Source organism: Halichoerus grypus, chromosome X (assembly GCF_964656455.1).
Source record: "Halichoerus grypus chromosome X, mHalGry1.hap1.1, whole genome shotgun sequence".
Taxonomy (NCBI): Eukaryota; Metazoa; Chordata; class Mammalia; order Carnivora; family Phocidae; genus Halichoerus; species Halichoerus grypus.
Window position 1 is genome coordinate 45,381,201 of NC_135727.1, and position 22,904 is coordinate 45,404,104.

The following is a 22,904-nucleotide window of genomic DNA, read 5'->3' on the forward strand; positions in this document are numbered from 1 at the left end:
ATATATAGGATCATGCCATTGGCAAATAAAGATAATTTCACTTATTTCTTTCCAATTTGGATTCAATTATTTTTTTCTTGCTTAATTTCTCTGGCTGGAACTTCCAGTACAAAACTGATGAAAACAAACATCCTTGTCTTATTTGTGATCTCACATGGAAAGCTTTCAATCCTTCACTATAGAGTATGATCTAGCATTGAGTCGTTCATAAATGCCTTTTATTATGTGGAGACAATCTGCTTATATTCCTAGTTTGTTGAGTGTTTTTATTATGAAAGGGTATTGGAGTTTGTCAAATGCTTTTTTGCTGTATCAATTGAGATGATAATGTGTTTTTCCCTTTCTTATATTAATGTAATATAAGACTTTGACATTGATTTTCATATATTGAATAACCCTTAAATTTTGTGGGTAAACCCCAATTCATCATGATGTAAAATCCTTTTAATATTCTGCTGGCTTAGTTTGCTAGTATTTTGTTGAGGATTTTGCATCAATATTCATCAGGACTTTGGAGGTGATGGATAAGTTTATGGTATGCATTGTGGTAAATAAACAAACCAACAAAAATACGTACATACCACATGATCCAGCACTTTTATTACCTAATATTACCATGGAGATATATGCACACAGGTGCACAGGAAAGCATAGATAAATGTTTATTATGGCATTGCTTGTAAGAACCAAAATATTGGAAATAGTGTAAGTCATCAAAAGGGAAAGGTCAAATAAACTGTGGTCTATCTATACCAAGAAAACTATACAATAATTAAAAAGAATGAGATTCTTATATTAAAGCACCCCCAGGGATACTGTTGAGTGAAAACAGTAGGGCAATAGATGTAATATTATAATATTTAGTTAAAATGCAAAACAGAAATATATAGATTTCTAGATGGATATCCATCAAACTGATGTGTTTAATTGTGGGAAGGGGACTGAAATTGGAGGTGTGGGTAAAGCAGTATATTAAGATGAACTAGGTTATCTCAGTGGATTTTAAGCAGTTTATTACTCATTCACGTCATAGTTTGATGAGAGTTATTGGTTCTCCTGCATGGCTCTGCTCCATTGATTATTCAGGTATCTAGCCTGCATTCATCTCAGTCATGTGTTCCAGATGGCACACATGGTTTCCAAGGTTACTGAAAGGAGACGGAAAGATCACCCAGCATTGTTTAAAAGCCTTAGAAGTGTCTTATATTATGTTTGGTGGCCCCAACACATGTGCAAGGGAAGTTGGAAAATGTAAGAGATCACATACTTTTTGATCAAGCAATCCTACTTTCCAAAATCTATTCTATAGAAATATAAGCACCAGTAATTTGAATATATGTGCAAACATGTAAATTGCAGACAGCATTGTTTTTAGTGGGCAAAGTATAGAAATAACTTAAATGTTGAGTGACAGGGGAATGATTTTAACAGCATACGGTACATTCATACTATAGAAAGTAGATTCATTGGTATTTGTATTTACAGACCTCTGAAAAGTCCTATAAGACTTCCATGCTGAGAAAAAGAGACACAAGATAAGTAACTCAAAGTCATATAAAGAAATAAACAACAACAGTAAAGGTAGCTACATAGGTAAATATAAAAGCAAATAGTTTTTCATTTTCATATTTGGTTTAAACTCCTTTTTATCTATATGACTTAAAAGACAAATGCATAAAACAATAATTATAAAGCTATGTTAATATGCACACTCACCATTTATCCTTTTTCAGCTGAGTTGTGCAGGAGTCTCCTTATAATGGTTTATGATTCCTAGTTAAGGGCTCCTGAAAGTCACAATGTAATATAATATATAGTTAAAATGAAAAACAGAAATACATAAATTTCTAGATGGATATCCATTGAACTGAGAAGTGTTTAACTGTAGGGAGGAGATTTAACCATTTACATTGGAGGTATGGTTAAAGCAGTATATTAAAATGAACTAGGTAATTCATTATTTATGACAATATTATTTGTGACAGTAGCAACATAAAGGTACATAATGTCTTTTTTTTAAGATTTTATTTATTTGAGAGAGAGCAAGAGAGAAAGCACGAGCTGGGTGGGGAGGGGCAGAGAGAGAAGCAGACTCCCTGCTGAGCAGGGAGCCCAACATGGGGCTCCATCTCAGGACATTGAAACCATGAGCCAAAGGGAGATGCTTAACTGACTGAGCCACCCAGGCACCCCTAGATACATAATGTCTTTACTTAACAATATTCCTATATTGATGCTTCAATATAAGAATCTCACTCTTTTTAACTATTGTGTAGTTTTCTTGGCATAGAGAGACCACTTTTTATTTGACCTTTCCCTTTTGATGACCTAGGCTATTTCTAACATATTGGCACTTAAAATGACACAGTAAATATCCATCTATGCTTTCCTGTGCGTGTGCGTACATATATCTCTATGGTAATGCAAAGCAGTGGAAGTGCTGGGTCATATGGTATGTACATATTTTTACTGGTTTGTTTATCTTTTTCTTTTCCATCTGTAAAAGCTATTGGAGTTATAGAGATATTTTCCCATTATCCATCATGGTATTGAAAATATTTCCTCACAGGCTATTTCTTGTCTTTGGACCTTTTATATATTTTTTTTCCTTTATAACTTCTGGATTTTTTTTCATGCTTAAGAAGATAATGACATCACAAGATTATACATGTTTTAGCTAATTTTCATTGTAATATTTTATTCTTGTTCTTCACATTTACTTTCTTTCTCTTTTTTTTTTAAAGATTTTATTTTTAAGTAATCTCTACCATCCATCGTGGGGCTCGAACTTACAACCCCAAGCTCAGAGTCATATGTTGCACCAGCTGAGCCAGCCAGGAGCTCCTTGTTCTTCACATTTTCATCTTCAATCCACCTGGGATGTATTTTTGTGTATGTGGTGAATAAGAATCTATGTCCATTTCCTTCTGATTGGATAGCACATGTACTTGATTTTTAGGTTTAAAAAAAATCCTTGCAAATATGTGAAATCCTTAAATAAAAAATATTTATAGCTAAACATTTGCTCAGCACTATGATTATTTCCTTAGGACAAATTCCAAACAGTAGAATTATTGGGTCATGGTATATGCAATATATACAGCATTTGGTACTTACTGTGAATAGAAGCAAAAAAAAAAAAAAAAAGGATATAGCAATTTACTCTCAACGAGTATGAGAATGCCTACATCCTCAATAAAATTGAGTATTGTAAGCAAACATTTGTCTATTTGATAGACAAACTTGTTGTTTTATTTTTCACTTGGTTTTTCGCCTCCTACCAAGGCTGAGTAATGTTTATTGTTCACATATATTTACTTGTTAGATACACAGTTTTCAGGCTATGATAACCACCATTTTGACTTTCAGGAGCCCCTAATTATGAATTGTAAACCATTTGGCTCTTTGATTGTAAGGAGACTTCTGCACTGCTCAGCTGAAACAGGGTCTATGGTGAGAGTATATGAAGCAATAATGGAGACCATGATATCATGGGAAACCCCAAATGAAGGGCCAGGGCGAAATGCAGAGATTCTGATTCAGAGTAAGAGTATCAGTGTGTATGGGGACATATGTGTCCAAATTTTGCATTTTTAATAAGCACTCCAGGGCGCCTGGGTGGCTCAGTTGGTTAAGCGACTGCCTTCGGCTCAGGTCATGATCCTGGAGACCCAGGATCGAGTCCCGCATTGGGCTCCCTGCTCAGCAGGGAGTCTGCTTCTCCCTCTGACCCTCCCCCCTCTCATGTGCTCTCTCTCTCTCAAATAAATAAATAAAATCTTTAAAAAAAATTAAAAAAAATAAAAAAAAAATAAGCACTCCAGATGATTATAATGTAAGGAGCTGTTAGAGACATCAGTTATACAATGTTACAATAATTTTATAGACTGAATATGGGAAATAATCCCTTTCCTGCTGGGTCCTATTTGAAAATGCAAATTATAGTTTGTAGTGAAATAGATTATTGCCATCTTACGCAATCAGAAGTAAAACTGGGCCAAGAACACTAGATTCTAACTAAGTAAACATTTATTAAATACCCACTATATGTAAGTCACTAATCAAAAGAAGTATAATGAAATATATGATATGGTGTTTACTTTGAGATGCAAAATGCAAGCAGTCCAATTAGGAAATAATGCTTAAGTGTGTGTGTGTGTATATATATATACATATATATATGTAATATATATGTATATATATGTGTGTATATATATGTCTTTTGTAAGACTAAAAATATATATATACACACATACATATGCACTAAATATATATACAATACATATTGTACATATATACACTAAAAAGTATATATGTATATATATAATATATGTTATATATATTATATATATATTAGTCTTACAAAGAATTTTCACATGTTTCAGGAAGGAAAGTAATAGAAAGATGGGAATTGCTTTCTTAGATCTATTTTCTGCATTGTTTTGTGCAATTTATACCTGTCCCCTGACAGTCTTCTGAACCAGTAGGGCAGGCCTGCCAGGAGCCTTCAGGGAGAGATCATCTCACAAGAGAAGGAAGACAAAACCTTAGTCCTTAGACCTAAGGCAACTCTGACTACCGTTTTTTTTTTTTTTTTTTATTCAAACTTGCACCTTGGTCCAACTCCCAAAACGGCCTCATCATGTCTGACTCGTATTTAGAGGAGGGGTCCTGGGATTGAAAACAGAAGGGGCTGTTTTGCTAAGAACCCTGCAAGGCAGCATGGCCCAAGCCGTCTCACTTGTGTGAAGGGTCACTAGGAAGCAGAGAGGCTTCAGAAGACAGAGTAGGGGTTCGACCCACTGGGGAGTCCAGGAAAGTGAGTGGGTTTTGGCACCTGAGGACTCCGGTGCACCAGGAGCAGTGAGGGCCAGCAGAGAGCAAAGGGCCCAGCAGGCAGGGCAGAACCCAGGGGAGGAGAAGCGTGGGGCTCAACAGCAGATGACTGGCATGAAGCCCCCAGGGCCCTGCCTCCTAATGGACTTGTTCCTGAGCACAGGGAAGTCGTGTCAGGGCCCTCCCTCCAATAACTGATGCTCTGTGGTGGGTTGGGGTTCTGTATGCGCAGAGGGTAACCAAGCACAGCTCGGAGTCACCTCCTTTCTTCCTGACAGCAGCCCTGCGAGGCAAATGTTTTCCCCGTGAAAAAGACGGAGTCTTAAGCAAGTATATCTGTAATAATTGCCAGTTTTATTCCTCTGGCTAAGAGATCCAGAGGTAATTTGAAGTTTACATTTCTTTTTTATAGTTCTGTTGTCAAAAGTTTATTGTTTTACTGCCCTTCAAAGGTGATTGACAAGTTTTTTTGTGTCTGTTTATTTTAGGGTTTTTTTTGTGACACAATACACACACATACACACACATATATATTCATTTTGTGGAAAATGAGAAGATGCAGATAGCCAAAAAAGAAATAAAATACAGATCACACAGAGGTTCACCGTTAACCTTTCGGTGTATAATAATTCAGACTTTTTCTTTTGCATTTTGTCATATATAAATGTACATATAAAGTGTGTATATGTATATACATATATACACACATATACACACACACTGTTTTGCAACTTACTATTTTCACTTTACAATATAAATGAGCATCTTCCCATGCAAATGAATGAAACATCCTTATTAAATGAGTGAGATGGTCAAAAGATGAGATGTTGGTAACAGGAGTCATATGCAAATCAAAGGAACACTGAAGGATAGGAGTAAAATGGTAGCAATATTTAGCAAGAAAATGCAGACAAAAAGAAGCCACTGGTGGTAATATTAATAACAGAAAATAGTTGAATTCAGGGGAGAAATGCATTAAATGGGATAAGGACGGTCCCGGGAATGCCTATGGTTAGAATGCAGAGCCCTAAATTTCTTTCTCAGACCCCTTATCTCTTCCAAACACCTTTCCATCTCATCTCCCTCCCTTGTCATTTCTTCATCTTTAAAGTGCCTATAGTCTATGTCCTCTTTAAATTCCTCGAGAGACTGAAGCAGCCTTTGCCTAAAATTCCCTTCTGTTTGCTGGCGTTCAAATTCTCCATAGGGGCGTTCTTCCTCTCTCTTTGGCACGCTGCACTTGGGCTTTCCTTCATTTTCTTTGCAGGGTTTTTGCATGATGTTGTTTCCAGCTTAAGTCCGGGGAGAAAATGTAGAGCAAATTGCTTCGTTTCTTTTGATTCAGGTTTGTCAGTTTCTCTTTGTAGCAAGATACTCGCCTAATCTCCCACCCCTGCCACACAGGTCCAGCCCTCTGAAGTTCGAGATGCCGCCCCTTCCTCCCGCACCCCCACCACTCCGCCTCCTTTCCCCTCCCTCTGCAACCCACCATTTCCCCAGCATACAAGGCTAATGGCCTCTCTGACGCGCGCGGGAGAAAGGGAGCTGACCGGTGGTTGAGCTGTGAGGCCGCAAATTTCACCCAGCTCCCGCCCTTCCCAACTCCCACCCTCAGAGACCTGGGCTAAGTGCCTCCCTCACACTCACCTGTGAGGATTCAGGATAGTTTCCTCTTTTTCTTGCCTCGAGATGTCTGTGAATACAGACCCTTGGACCTGGAGACAGAAAGGAAGCGGGCGGGGAGGAGGGAGCTCTCTGTGGATCCACCAGCCCCAGAGACAAGACACTCATCATCTTGAGTCCGGGATCCTCACAACCGTCGTCGCCCCAAATTTCCTACCTCCTGGTTCCCCCTCGTGTCCCTATCCCTTCCTCCTGGATCCCTGCCTCCACACCCCCCCCCACCCCTCACCCTCTGGCCTAGTCATTGCGAGGGCTGTTGTCCCCTCGGCCCCCCTGCCCCCCCCGCATGACCCACAGACAGGCACCGAATGAGAGGAAATATTTTCAAATTATGTCTAAATTTCTGCCTCCACCCCAGGATTCTAGCCGTTCCCCACACAACAGTCCACACCTCATTTCCTCAACGGAATTGGAGAAAGAGGAGGATAAACGGAAAGCTTGCCAATCTGAGAGAAGCCGATGATTTCTAAACTATCACTAAATCTGTGGGTGTCTCTCAGGAGACTTCCACCTACTCCCCCCACCGTCCTTTTAAAAAATACAATCATCTCCCAACGAGTTTGCAGGGATTTGGGCAAAGTGAGCCTGGCCCTATTCCAGTCACTAGATTCAGCCACTACCACCCCCAGGGGTCCCAGCGGTTTCCTCAAACCAACCTTCTGAGATTTAAGGAATTTAAGTCCTTCTCTTGGCCACAAGCACGAACGCCTACAGGACAGTAAGGGGCTGGTACCCAGAGGAGAAAGAAGCCCGGGAATATAAGGACTTCGCGGCAGCTCCTGGTCACGTGAGGATTATGTCATCCTCCAACTCTGGTCCCCACTTTCCCCTCCCACCAGCTGTGCTGCAGAAGTGGAACGACTTTCCAACCTCCCACCTCCCCACGACACCAGGCCCTGTCACTCACTTTTGTCACTGCTAATTCCAGAGGTCAAGAGTGGCCCCTTCTCCCCGTGGCTGGAATTTGCCTTTCTCTGATTACCAGAGAAGTGCTGCATCTTCCTATAGTCATATTAACCACTGTTACTTTTTAGTGGTTGTGTTGAGAGGATTACTCATCCTCTTCTAAGCTAGAACAACAGGAATGTAGCTGTTTTCCCTCCATCCGCCCACCCACCCCCCAGTCACAAATAGCCACCATTTGCCTTGCTGTTCAATTCTTGAAATCAAATTAGAGGGGGTGGGGTAAATTAGGAAAGGAAGTAATGATTGAGATTGTGGTTTTTTACTATTGTTCTGATAATTTCCTACTCTTCCATTTTTTCCATCAATTTATTATATTCTTTTATTAATCAGAAATAAAATAACAATAAAAAAGCCCGAGGATAAGAGGGAAAAAAGACCCAGCCACCTGTTTCTGCTGCTGAGTCATTAGATAAATATAGACCCTCCAGGCAGACACATTTTTGGAAGTTTAAAACATACAGGGCAACTGGAGGCTACTACCCTTCTGAGGAGCCCCTAGGCAAGTGAAGCCCTTTCGTTAGGTGAACTACCGAGGCCATAATCCAACAGCACTTTGCCCTTAGACTTTCAGATCTCAAAAATCAGTCATAAAACTGCTAGTTTGATCTCAGTATCATGCTCTCTGTTTGTACTATGCAGTTTTATTTCTTTATTTCCTATATCCAAAAGATCCCACCTTTCCTCAATACTCTTATTGAGAATCAAATAGTTTTTCATTTCTCCCAGACACCGTCATCTTATTTATGTTTTCTTAGACCTCATTCAGCCACACTGAGGAATTAGGACTAACAGAAACTGGCCATATTACCAAATTTTTTGTTGCTAAGGATTTTGGTACTAATCTAAGTGGATTAGTTGTTGTTGATATGTTAGTTTGAAACATATACAACAGAAAGAGGAATATGTTCTTTTTAAATATTTATTTAAATTAATTTAATTAACATGCTGTATTATTAGTTTCAGAGGTAGAATTCAGTGATTCATCACTTGCATACAACACCCAGTGCTCTTATTTCAAGTGCCCTTCTTAATACCCATCACCCAGTTACCCCATCCCCCCACCCACCTCCCTTCCAGCAACCCTTAGTTTGTTCCCTAAAGTGTCTCTTATGGTTTGCCTCCCTCTGTTCCTATTTTATTTTTCCTTCCCTTCCTCTATGTTCATCTATTTTGTTTCTTAAATTCCACATATGAGTGAAATCATATAGTATTTGTCTTTTTCTGACTGACTTATTTACTTAGCATAATGCCCTCTAGTTCCATCCATGTCGTTGCTAGTGGCAAAATTTCATTCTTTTTGATGGCTGAGTAATATTCCATTATATATATGGTGTGTGTGTGTGCATATATATATATATATATATATATGAATATTGGTTATATATGTGGTATCTTTATCCATTCTCTCTCTATATATAATATATGTTGGTATATATATATTACACATATACAATAGATATATCAATATCTATTATATATCTATATCTATGTCTATATCTATAGAGAATGGATAAAGATACCACATCTTCTTTATCCATTCATCTTTTAATGGACATCTGGGTTTTTTACATATTTTGGCTATTGTGGACATTGCTGCTATAATCATTAGGGTGCATGTGCCCCTTCGAATCACTATGTTTGTATCTTTGGGGTAAATACCCAGTAGTGCAATTGCTGGGTCATAGGGTAGCTCTATTTTTAACTTTTTGAGGAACCTCCATACTATCTTCCAGAGTGGCCGCACCAGTTTGCATTCCCACCAACAGTGCAAGAGGGACCCCCCTTTCTCTGCATCCTCACCAACATCTGTTGTTTCCTGAGTTGTTAATTTTAGCCATTCTGACAGATGTGAGGAGGTATCTCATTGTGGTTTTTTTTTAAATTTTTTTTATTGTTATGTTAATCCCCATACATTACATCATTAGTTTTAGATATAGTGTTCCATGATTCATTGTTTGTGCATAACACCCAGTGCTCCATGCAGAACGTGCCCTCCTCAATACCCATCACCAGGCTAACCCATCCTCCCAACCCCCTCCCCTCTAGAACCCTCAGTTTGTTTTTCAGAGTCCATCATCTCTCATGGTTCTTCTCCCCCTCCGATTTCCCCCCCTTCATTCTTCCCCTGCTGCTACATTCTTCTTCTTCTTTTTTTCTTTCTTAACATATATTGCATTATTTGTTTCAGAGGTACAGATCTGAGATTCAACAGTCTTGCACAATTCACAGCGCTTACCATAGCACATACCCTCCCCAGTGTCCATCACCCAGTCACCCCATCCCTCCCACCCCACCCCCCACTCTAGCAACCCTCATGCACTCCTGGGTATTTACCCCAAAGATACAAAAGTAGGGACCCGAAAGGGTACGTGCACCCTGATGTTTATAGCAGCAATGTCCACAATAGCCAAACTGTGGAAAGAGCCAAGATGTCCATCAACAGATGAATGGATAAAGAAGATGTGGTATATATATACAATGGAATATTATGCAGCCATCAAAAGGAATGAGATCTTGCCATTTGCAATGACGTGGATGGAACTGGAGGGTATTATGCTGAGCGAAATAAGTCAAACAGAGAAAGACATGTATCATATGACCTCACTGATATGAGGAATTCTTAATCTCAGGAATCATTGTGGTTTTGATTTGGATTTCCCTGATGCCAAGTGATGTTGAGCATTTTTTCATATGTCTGTTGGCCATGTGTATGTCTTTTCTAGAGAAATGTCTGTTCATGTGTTCTACCCATTTCTTGACTGGATTTTTTGGGGGGGGGTTTGGGTGTTGAGTTTGATAAGTTCTTTATAGATTTTGGATACTAGCCCTTTATCTGATACGACATTTGCAAATATCTTCTCCCATTCTATAGGTTGCCTTTTAGTTTTGTTGACTGTTTCCTTTGCAAAAAGAAATGTGTTCTTAAAACTTATGAAAAGTTGCCACTAACCAGTTTGATGTAAATGATTCCAGAAAATACTTAAAGAGAAGAGGTCTTAAGAGTGCAGCATTGTTGTCGCAGTTATTACAAAATGCTAAGTTGTGATAAAGGCATAAGATTTATTGATGGGGTGGGGAATTCCTGAATCCTCTGTGAACAGCTTTTCATGCAGATGGTTAGACTCATGGTTTTCAGCTGGCTGGAAGGATCCAGGTGCTGAAGATTTTAGCATTGTGGTAAGAAGCATAGCTTTGAGCAGATCTGAGTTTGAATTAATTGCATTTACTTACGTATTGTATAACCTTGGATCTAAAACTTGGATATTAAAACGTCCCTGTGTCTCATCTATAAAATGAGGCTAATGCTTCATAGAGTTGTTGGGATTAAATGATATAATTTATATAAAGCATTTAGTACATGACTGAAAAATACCAAGTGCTCCAATAAATGACAGGTCTCAATGATTACCTCCTAAAGATCTCAGGAATCCTTCCAGTTTCCACTCTAGCTCTACTGCCACTCCCCTAATGCAAACAGCCATAAACTTCGGGACAGCCACAACATTTACTGGTCTCTTTGCCTTACATCTTGCTATTTTCCAATAGGATGATAATTCCAAGTAACAGATATGATCATATCACTGCCCTGAATTATTTTATTTCATCCTCCAACAATCTTACTAGATAGGAATGTCTTTAGTTGATCTTCTGAACATTTCATGGAATACATCTCCATTTCCTTTTTAAAGATTTATTTGTTTATTATTTTAGAGAGAGAGAGAGTGAGGAGGAAGGGCAGAGGGAGAGGGAGAGAGAGAATCTCAAGCAGACTCCCTGCTGAGTGCAGAACTATGGGGCTCTATCTCACAACCCTGAGATCATGACCTGAGCCTACCTGAGCGGAAACCAAGAGTTGGATGCTTAACCAACTGAGCTACCCAGGTGTCCCTAGATCTCCATTTCTTTTTGTTTCTTTTTTAAAAAAGATTTTATTTATTTATTTTGACAGAGAGAGAGAGGGAGCACAAGCAGGGGGAGGGGCAGGCAGAGGGAGAAGCAGGCTCCCCCTGAGTAAGAAACCCAATGCTGGACTCGATCCCAGGATCCTGGCATCATGACCTCAGCCGAAGGCAGACGCCTAACCGACTGAGCCACCCAGGCATCCCTCTACATCTCCATTTCTAAGTAAAAGCTTGTATGAAAATACATGCAAATGCAAGCAAAGTAAGATATTGAGTTAGATTTGACTTGTTTGCCTAGTGTTGACTGATGGGACTCACAAGTGAGGACAAAGAGGCATTATGTATCATAAAAAGAAACTCCAACAATTGGGACCAGATACCTTCAAAAAAGCTTGCCAAAAGGCATCCAAGCCAGCTCTACTACCTACAACAATCATCCTAGTCTTCCCTCCCCCAAGTCATTATAAGGAGACAGGTAAGGGTAAGAGGTAAAGAAATGTGGGAACCATTGACTTTGCAGGGAGGTCATTGTTGTTCATAATAACACCAGTGATACTTACAACTTTTTTAATACTTCTTATGTACTGCCTAATTCTTCCAAGCACTTTTCATATACTAACTAAATTAATACTTATAATGTTATTATTAGGAAACTAAGGAGTACAGAGGTTAAGTAGCTTGCCCAAAGTCACAGAGTAAATAGTAGATATAGAATTTTTTTATTATGTTAATCACCATACATTACATCATTAGTTTTTGATGTAGTGTTCCATGATTCATTATTTGCGTATAACACCCAGTGCTCCATTCATTACGTGTACTCTTTAATACCCATCACCAGGTTAACCCATCCCCCCCACTCCCCTCCCCTCTAGAACCCTCAGTTTGTTTCTCAGAATCCATAGTCTCTCATGGTTCATCTCCCCCTCCAATTTCCCTGCGGATATAGAATTTTAACTAAGGTACTATGACTCCAGGGTTGGCACATGGTGAAAGTCAATTCTATCACTTTTTCATGGATGAGAGCAAGAGTATAGATTCTTCCCTCTTTTAAACCAAGTGGAGGTGGAAACTCCAAGAGAATCACATAGAGAGAGAGGTCTGTGAGAAGGGGATACTGCTGTACAATCCCAGTTAGATCACTGTGTATCCTGTTGATCCAAAAGAGATGGCAAGGTGAAAATAGAGACATAGTGTACTCCTACCTTTGCTATGGCAGGATGGGTGAATTTTCCTGTGGGTTAGGTGGACACCTGGCTGACTTGCTGGTTCCTTTTCCAATATGACTTTACATCGGGTGAAGGAAATCTATAAGCAACCTGTTCTAGAATTGTACAAAATATGCTAAAATAAACCAAATGACAAAAGTTATGGGCAGACTGGGATCAGGCATATACTCCTGCTTTGAAAAACCAGATAACTAGACAAATATATCAAACAACTACAATTGTTTTCAGACTCTGTACAACTGAGAGCACAATGGTGTGGTCCCTGACAGAAGAGAAAGAATCAGGGTGAGATCTATGATTGCTTTGGACTTTGACTAATGGCACCCACTTGTACTGACAGATTTAAGGGATAAATAGACAAAAATAGTAAGAAATTTTGATATACCACTTTCAATAATAGAATAAGCAAGCAAAAGTTAAAGGAGATGGAACCTACCAGCTAGCATATGCCATATGCTAAGCAATTAAAAGCTTCAATAGAATTTTTAAAAGATTGACACTATACAAAGTATATTCTGTGATCACAACAGAGTGAAATTAGAAATTAATAATGGAAAGAAATTTGGACGAATGGATAAAGAAACTGTGGTCCATATATACAATGGAGTATTACTCAGCCATCAGAAAGGATGAATACCCACAATTTGCATCGACATGGATGGAACTGGAGGGGATTATGCTAAGTGAAATAAGTCAAGCAAAGAAAGTCAATTATATGGTTTCACTTATATGTGGAACATAAGGAATAGCATGGAGGACATTAGGAGAAGAAAGGGGGAAATGAAGGGGGGAATCAGAGGGGGAGATGAACCATGAGAGACTATGGACTCCGGGAAACAAACTGAGGGTTTCAGGGGGAGGGGGTGGGGTGATGGGTTAGCTTGGTGACGGGTATTAAGGAGGGCACGTATTGCATGGAGCCCTGGGTGTTATACACAAATAATGACTCATGGAACACTACATCAAAAACTAATGATGTACTGTATGGTGGTTAACATAACATAACAAAATAAAATAAAAATAAAAAAATAAAAAATAAAAGACATTTGGATATTCATCCTTTCTGATGGCTGAGTAATATTCCATTGTATATATGGACCACATCTTCTTTATCCATTCATCTGTTGAAGGGCATCTCGGCTCTTTCCACAGTTTGGCTATTGCAGACATTGCTGCTATGAACATTGGGGTGCATATGGCCCTTCTTTTCACTACATCTGTGTCTTTGGGGTAAATACCCAGAAGTGCAATTGCTGGGTCATAGGATAGCTCTATTTTTAAATTTTTGAGGAACCTCCACACTGTTTTCCAAAGTGGCTGTACCAACTTGCATTCCCACCAACAGTGTAAGAGGGTTCCCCTTTCTCCACAACCTCTCCAACATTTGTTGTTTCTTTCCCTGTCCATTTTTGCCATTCTAACTGGTGTAAGGTGGTATCTCAATGTGGTTTTGATTTGAATTTCCCTGATGGCTAATGATGATGAACATTTTTTCATGTGTCTGTTAGCCATTTGTATGTCTTCTTCAGAGAAGTGTCTGTTCATGTCTTCTGCCCATTTTTTGACTTGATTATTTGTTTTTTGGGTGTTGAATTTGAGAAGTTCTTGAGAAGGTCTTGGAAATCAGCGCTTTGTCTGTAGTGTCATTTGCAAATATCTTCTCCCATTCTGTGGGTTGCCTCTGTTTTGTTGACTGTTTCCTTTGCTGTGCAGGAGCTTTTTATCTTGATGAAGTCCCAAAGGTTCATTTTTGCTTTTGTTTCACCAGCCTTTGGAGATGTATCTTGAAAGAAGTTGCTGTGGCCAATGTCAAAGAGATTACTGCCTATGTTCTCCTCTAGGATTTTGATGGGTTCCTGTCTCACATTGAGATCTTTCATCCATTTTGAGTTTATCTTTGTGTATGGTGTTAGAGAATGGTCGAGTTTCATTCTTCTGTATATAGCTGTCCAATTTTCAGCCATCAGAAGGGATGAATACCCAACTTTTACATCAACATGGATGGGACTGGAGGAGATTATGCTAAGTGAAATAAGTCAAGCAGAGAAAGTCAATTATCATATGGTTTCACTTATTTGTGGAACATAAGGAACAGCATGGAGGTCACTGGGAGAGGGAAAGGAAAAATGAAGGGGGCGAAATCGGAGGGGGAGATGAACCATGAGAGACTATGGACTCTGAGAAACAAACTGAGGGTTTTAGAGGGGAGGGGGGTGGGGGGATGGGTTAGCCCGGTGATGGGTATTAAGGAGGGCACGTACTGCATGGAGCACTAGGTTTTATACAAAAACAATGAATCGTGGATCACTACATCAAAAACTAATGATGTATTGTATGGTGACTAACATAATAAAAAATAAAAATAAAAATAAAAGAAGAAATTTGGGAAGTTGAAAATATGTAGAAATTAAACAGCACAATTTGAAATAATGAATGTCATAAGAAATCACAGGGAAATTAGGAAATAATTTGACACAAATGAAAATTAACTCACAACATACCATGACTTATGGGATTCATGTAAAATAGTGCTTAAAGTGAAATTTATATTTGCGTACATACATTGGAAAAAAAGAAAGATCTCAAAGCAGTACCTTCCACCTCATGAAATGAGAAAAAGAAGAGTGTAGTAAATCCAAAGGAACCAGAAGGAAGGAGATAATAAGGATTCGAGCAGAAATCAATGAAACAGAAAAGAGGAAAAAATAGAGAAATTCAACAAAACCAAAAATTGTTTCTTGAAAAAGAACAACAAAATTGCAGACTTTTAGTTAGACTGATTAAGAAAAAAAAAGAGAGAGGAGACTGTATTTACTAAAATCAGGAATGAAAGAGCAGCCACCGCTACTGCCTTTACAGAAATTTTAGAAAAAGACTGTAAGGGAATATACTATAAACAACTGCATGCCAATTAATTAAATAAATCGATGAAATTATCAAATTCCTAGAAAGACACAAACTACCAAAACAAACCCAAGAAGAAACAGAAACCCTGAATAGATTGATAACAAATAAATTGACGTAATAATTTTAAAACTTCCCAATAAGAAAAAAAAATCTCAAATGATTATACCAGTAAATTTTACCAAACATCTGAAAAGACATAATACCAATTCTTCCAAAAAGTGAAAAAGGAGACGGCATTTCCCCGATGCATTCTAAGTGGTCAATATCGCCCTGATCCCAAAACCAGACAAAGACATCACAAGAAAACTACAGGTCAATAACTTTTATGATATAGATACAAATATCCTTAATAAAATACTAGCAAGCTGAATTTAGAAACACATAAAAAGAATTATATACCATGACCGAGCAGAGTTAATCTCAAGAAAGTCAATATATGTATACACCATAGTAGTAGAATAAAAAACCCCACCACATTACCATTTCATGTCATTTCATTTCAGTGAACTGCACAAAGTTTTTAAAAAATACAACAGCTCTTCATAATAATAAAGAACACTCTCAAAAAAAGTAGGAATAGAGGGAACATCCTCAACCTGATGAAGGACATAAAGAAAAACCCACAGTTAGGGACACCTGGGTGGCTCAGTCGGTTAAGCATCTGCCATCAGCTCAGGTCATGATTCCAGGATCCTGAGATCGAGTCCCGCATTGGGCTCCCTGTTCCACGGGGAGCCTGCTTCTCCCTCTCCCTCTGCTGCTTTCCCTGCTAGTGCTCTCTCTCTCTGTGTCAAATAAATGAATAAAATCTTTAAAAAAAAAAAAAAAAAGAAAGAAAAACCCACAATTAACATTACAGTTGGTGGCAAAAGACCGGATGATTTCTTCCTATGCGCAGGAGCAAGACATAGATGCCTGCTTTCACCACTTCTAGTCAGTACTGTACTGGAGGTTTCTGACAGGGCAATTAGGCAAAAACATGAAATCAAAAGGATCCAGATTGGAAAGGGAGAAGTAAATCCATCTTTATTTGTAGGCAACATGATCTTATACATAGAAAATCCAAAAAAAAAAAAAATCCATAAGAAAGCTACCAGAACTAATAAATGAATTCAAAACTGCGGAGTATATAGATCAACACACAAAACCAGTAGTGTTTATATACACCTATGATGAACAATCTGAAAAGGAAATTAAGGAAACAATTCTATTTACAGTATCATCAAAAAGAATAAAATACTCCAGAAAATATTTAACAAAAAAGTGCAAAAATTATGTTCTGAAAATTACAAAGAATTATTGAAATACATTAAAGATCTAAATAAATGGAAAGACATTGCATATTCATGGATTGGAAGATTAAATTGTTAAAATGGCAATACTCCTCAAAGAGATCTACAGATTCAATGCAATCCCTACCAAAAGTTTAATGAGCTTTAAAAAGTTGGGGCACCTGGGTGGCTCAGTCGGTTAAGCATCTGCCTTCGGCTCAGGTCATGATCCTGGGGTCCTAGGATTGAGTCCCGCATCCGGCTCCCTGCTCAATGGGGAGTCTGCTTCTTCCTCTCCCCCTGCTCATGCTGGCGTGTGCACACTCACTCTCTCTCTCTCAAATAAGTAAAAAAAAAAAAAAAAACATGAAAAAGTAGATTTTCAATTATATAATGGAATTGCAAGGAACCTAGAATAACCAAAATAATCTTGTCAAAGAAGAACAAAGATGGAGGAATTACACTTCCTGATTTCAAATCTTACTACAAGGCTATAATAATCAAAACAGGGTGGTACTGGCAAAGGATAGACACACAAGTCAACGGGACAGAATTGAAACTCCAGAAATAAACCCACATACTATGGTCATTTGATTTTTAGAATGGCACCAAGATAATTTGATGGGGGAGAAATCGAATTTTCAACAAATGGTATTGAGAGAATGGGATAATGACTTGCAAGAGAAAAACCATATACAAAAATTAACCCCAAATGTATCACAGACCTAAATGTAAGAAACAAAACTATAAAACCCTTAGAAGAGAACATAAGCATAAATCTTTGTGACCTTGGATTAAACAGTGGTTTCTTAGATATGACAACAAAAGCACAAAAAACTAAATTAAAAAAAAGGTAAATCAGACAACTGCAAAATTAAAAACTTTTACTTTTCTGAGGATATCATCAAGAAAATGAAAAGATACTCAACAGAATATGAAAAAAATTTCTAATCATCTATCTGACAATGAGCTTGTATCTAAAATATATAAGGAGCTATTATACTGAATAATAAAAAGACAAACCAATTAAAAATAAGCAAATGATCTGAATAGATGTATATCCAAAAAAAGTATAAATATGGCTGACAAACAAATGAAATGATGTTCAACATCATGATAGTCATTAGGAAAATGCAAATCAAAACCACAATGAAATATCACTTTATACCCATTAGGGTGGCTAACCAACCAATGTTGATGAGGATGCAGAAAATTTGGGACTCATTCATTGCTGATGGGAATATAAAATGCTGCAGCTGCTTTGGAAAACATTTTGGCAGTTCCTCAAAAAGTTAAATATAGAATTTGTATATGACCTAGCAATTTTACTCCTAGGTATATACACAGAGAAATGAAAACATATGTCCACATAGAAATTTGTTCATGAATGTTTATAATAGCCTTATTCATAATAGCCAAAACTTGGAAACAACTCAAACGTCCATCAACTGATAAATGGATAATTATAATGTGGTAGATTGGTGCAATGGAATATTATTTGGCAATAAAAATAAAGTACTAATACATGCTACAAAATGAATGAACCTTGAAAACAATACAGTAAGCGAAAGAAGACTGTCAAAAAGGACCACATTTTGTATGATTCCATTTCTATGAAATGTCCAGAATAGACAAATCTGTACAGATAGAAATTACACTTGATCTTAGCCAAAAGACCGAGAAGCAATATAGAGATAGAAATTAGATTAGTGGTTGCATAGGCTTGGGAGCTTGGGGAGAAATAGGGAGTTACTTCAAGTAGGTTTCCTTTAGAGGTAATTAAAATGTTCTAACATGGATTGTAGTAATAGTTGCACTATTCTGTGAACATATTAAAAAAAGCAGTGACTTATACACTTTAAATTGGAGAATTAAATGATATATGAATTATATCTCAATAAAGTTTTTATTTAAGAAAGATCGATGAACACATGGCAATAGAAACTATTGAAATTGCATCACAGTAAAAAATAAATGAGGAGTGGATCAATATAAAGCAGTATAACTGGAAATAAGACTCAGACAAAGAAGAAAGTGTGTGAGACAAAATATATATTGAAAAATATAATGGCTGGGGTACCTGGGTGGCTCAGTCAGTTAAGCATCCGACTCTTGATTTTGGTTCAGATCATGATCTCAGGGTTGTGAGATCAAACTGAGTGCAGAGTCTGCTTGAGATTCTCTGTCTCCCTCTGCCCCACCCCCAGCTCACGCTCTTTCTCTCTCTTAAATAAATAAAACCTTTTAAAAAAGAAAAATATAATGGCTGAAATAGTTCTAAATTTTATGATTATTATAAACTCACAGACCCAAGAAGCATAATAAACCTCCAGTAGGATAAACAAAAAGAATGTCACATCACTCCCATGTTCACTGCAGCATTATTTACATAGCCAAGCTATGGAAACAAACTAAGTGTTCATCAATGGATGAATAAATAAAGAAAATGTGGTATATATACACAATGGAATATTATTCAACTATAAAAATGAAAGAAATTCTGCCATCTGTGACAACATGGATGGACCTTGAGGGCATTATGCTAAGTGACATAAGTTAGAGAAAGGCAAATATGATATCATCTTACTTATATGTGGAATATTAAAAAAACAAAAAACAAAACCCCATCAAACTCATAAATACAGACAACGGATTGGTGGTTGCCAGAGGCATGGGTGGGGGGGGGTAAGTGAGCAAAATGGGTGAAAATAGTCAAAAGGAAGTCAAAACTTCCAGTCATAAAATAAAAATGTCCTAGGGACAATGTACAGCATGGTGACTATAGTTAATAATACTGTATTGTGGAAAAAAAGAATGTAAAACATCTCATTCTTATTTTGATTACATGTTGAAATGATCGCATATTGTATATAAGGGGTAAATAAAATGTTATTAAAATGAAAAAAATGCTGTATTGTGTATTTTAAAGTTGCTAAGAGAGTAGATCTTAGAAGTTCTCACCCAAAGAAAAAAATCTGTATCCTGTCCTCATCGGTCAGTTTCCCCACTGAGCTGGTGGAGTGAGGTTTTAGCACTTTGTGAGCAAGATGATTCACTGGTAGTTGTTGGAAGTGGTTATAGGGAAAAAAAAGAATGGGCATGACAAAGAAAAAAATTGTAACTATGTGTGTTGATGAATGTTAACTAGACTTACTGTGGTATTATTTTGCAAAAACCAATATCAAATCATTATGTTATACACCTGGAACTAATATAATGTTATATGTCAATTATATCTGCACTTAAAAAAGAATGCCACATCAAAGTACATCATAATCAAAATCCTGAAAAGCAGTTACTAAGAGAAAATCTGAATAGAAACCACAGAAAAAGCTTATGTTATAGACAAAAATATAAATGTAAGCATGACTCCACACAACATCAGAATTTACAAGAAGACAATGAAACGACATCTTTAAAAGACTGAAAGAAAAAATGTAAACTGAGAATCTATATCCAGTGAAAATATCCTTTAAAAATCAAGATGAATAAAGGCTTTTCTCAACAAACAAAAGGTCAATGTATTTGCCATGGTGCTACTATAAGAAATATTAAAGGGAGTTTTGAGGTGGAAGAAAAATGACATCTGCTGGAAATGTGCCTTTACATAGAAGAAAGAAGTATACAGGAAATGGCATATATGTGGTTATATACATAGGGGGTTTGGAGACCAAAGAAGAGCTAATTTAGCAGTTCAAGCTCAAAAGCCAACTGCTGGCAGAATTCCTTCTTGCCTGGGCGAGGTCAGTCTTTTGTTTCATTCAGACCTTCAACTGATTAGATGAGGCCCACCCACATTATGGAGAGCAATAGCTTGAAGTCCACCAACTTAAATGTTAGTGTCATCCAAAAACACCCTCACAAAAACATTCAGAATAATGTCTCAGTCAATAGTAGAACCTACCATGGGAAGGAACAGTTAGAAAAATAGTTTATTTCGGCTTGCCTGGATGGCTCAGTTGGTGGAGCGTGTGACTCTTGGTCTCAGGGTTGTGAGTTTGAGCCCCATGTTGGGTGTAGAGACTACTTAAAAGTAAAATCTTTTTAAAAAAAGAAAAATAGTGGGCGCCTGCATGGCTCAGTCTGCTAAGCGTCTGCCTTCGGCTCAGGTCATGATCTCAGGGTCCTGGGATCGAGCCCCACATCAGGCTCCCTGTTCAGCAGGGAGCCTGCTTCTCCCTCTCCCTCTGCCCCTCCCCCCCTGCTTGTGCGTGCTCTCTCTCTCTCTCAAATAAATAAATAAAATCTTAAAAAAAATATTTGACTTAATATTTTAATATGAAGGCTTTATTCCTCCTCTAACCAGAGTGTACTTTCTGTGCTATCTGGACTTGCATGAATAGCGCTTACAGAGTACGTTCTCTGACTACAAAAAGTTAATTAGTTAAAAATAAGAAATAAAAGATATCTAGAAAAAAAACACCAATGTTTTAAATGACACTTGTGAATAATCCATGGGTCAAAAAAATTCAAGGCAAATTAGAAATATTTCAAACTCAGTGATAACATATTAGATTGGAGGATGTTGTTAAAACAATGCTTAGAGGAAAATCTGTACTTTTAAATGCCTATATTAGAAGAGACATTTAAAATTAATGATCTAAATTTCCATCTACAGAAGTTAGAGAAAAAAAGGATATGGTATCCAAAGTAAATAGAAGCAAAGAAATAGTAAAGTAAGGCAGAAAACAATGAAATAGAAAACTGATTTTTTTAAAAAGCAGAAAAAACAACAAAGCCAAATATTGGTTCTTTGAAAATACTATAAGATCATTAAACTTCTAAGAAATGAATCAAGAAAAAAAGAAGTCACAAATTACCAATATCAGGGTTGCAATAAGGCTAGCACCACACTTTGTACAGACATAGTAAGGAAATATTGCGAGCAACTTTATGCCAATAAAGTCACTGACACAGATGAATAGATGAAATGGTAAAATTACTTGAAAAGAAAAGCTTTCCAAACTAACTAAAGAAGAAACAAAATTTGAGTAAATTTTTTTAAAAGGAGGAAAAATATGTATTTTGCAAAAGAATCAGATTCTGGCTTGAACATATTCATGTATTTGTAAACTGATATTAAAATGCTCTCGGGGCGCCTGGGTGGCTCAGTTGGTTAAGCAACTGCCTTCGGCTCAGGTCATGGTCCTGAAGTCCCGGGATCGAGTCCCACATCGGGCTCCCTGCTCAGCAGGGAGTCTGCTTCTCCCTCTGACTCTCCTCCCTCTCATGCTCTCTGTCTCTCGTTCTCTCTCTCTCAAATAAATAAATAAAATCTTTAAAAATAAAAAAATAAAAAAATAAAAAAATAAAATAAAATGCTCTCAAAAATGTTATTTAGGAAGGCACAATTTGGTAACATCAACTTTTCATTTATAGCTTTTTCTAAACAAGATCCCAAGAAACTGCCACTTTAATTTTTCCCCTCCAGTATTTTAAGTACTTCAAGGTTCAAACTGAACTGTAGGTAAAACTCTCATCCTCAAACTTAACTAAACTAAGAGTTAACAATACACTGGATAGTGAGTGGAATATGAAAGTACAGCCTACTTTATCAAAAGAGAAAAGTTCTTATGGTATTGGGTTTAGAGATTAGTAAAGAATTTGGGACAAAAGCTCTCATGACGGGGCGCCTGGGTGGCTCAGTTGGTTAAGCGACTGCCTTCGGCTCAGGTCATGATCCTGGAGTCCCGGGATCGAGTCCTGCATCGGGCTCCCTGCTCAGCAGGGAGTCTGCTTCTCCCTCTGACCCTCCTCCCTCTCATGTGCTCTCTCTCTCCTCTCATCCTCTCTCAAAAAAAAAAAAAAAAAAAAAAAAGCTCTCATGACGGTGGAAAATTAGAACTCTTGAAGTGGGTGGGCTTTTAATATCTAAGCTATAGAAACTAAATGCAGAAATATGAGATAACATTATAGTATCCTGAACATCAAAAAGTAACAGCTAAAGCATTACAAATAAGGTATGGTGATAACTGAGTTAGAAGAGCTCAGTTATCACTCTAGGCTAGAAACTAATCAGTAAAACTGTAATTTCTAATTTTAAAAGGTTTGACTTCATATTTAAATTTTTTTACAGTATATAAACTATATACAATGTTTTCCTATAACAA

At 37.5% G+C, this 22,904-nt stretch overlaps 1 protein-coding gene across 6 annotated transcripts in view; it reads right to left on the minus strand.

Moving 5' to 3' along the window:
• Positions 1-7,324, minus strand: part of TCEAL7 (transcription elongation factor A like 7) — a 38,124-nt gene extending 30,800 nt beyond the window's left edge. The window contains exons 1-3 of one of the 6 annotated variants that reach the window (XR_013444459.1): positions 7,176-7,324; positions 6,484-6,551; positions 1,717-1,787 (exon numbers count right to left, since the gene is read on the minus strand). Coding sequence is in view for 2 of the 6 variants with exons in the window: in XM_036099064.2 (XP_035954957.1) it covers positions 5,812-6,114 (303 nt within the window). In the remaining 4 variants the exon portion in view is untranslated. Of the gene's footprint in view, positions 1-1,716; positions 1,788-5,173; positions 6,129-6,483; positions 6,592-7,175 lie in introns of those variants that run through there. The other 5 variants (XR_013444460.1, XM_036099064.2, XM_036099065.2 and 2 more) reach the window with 5 other exon arrangements.
• Between the last annotated feature and the right edge of the window lie 15,580 nt (positions 7,325-22,904).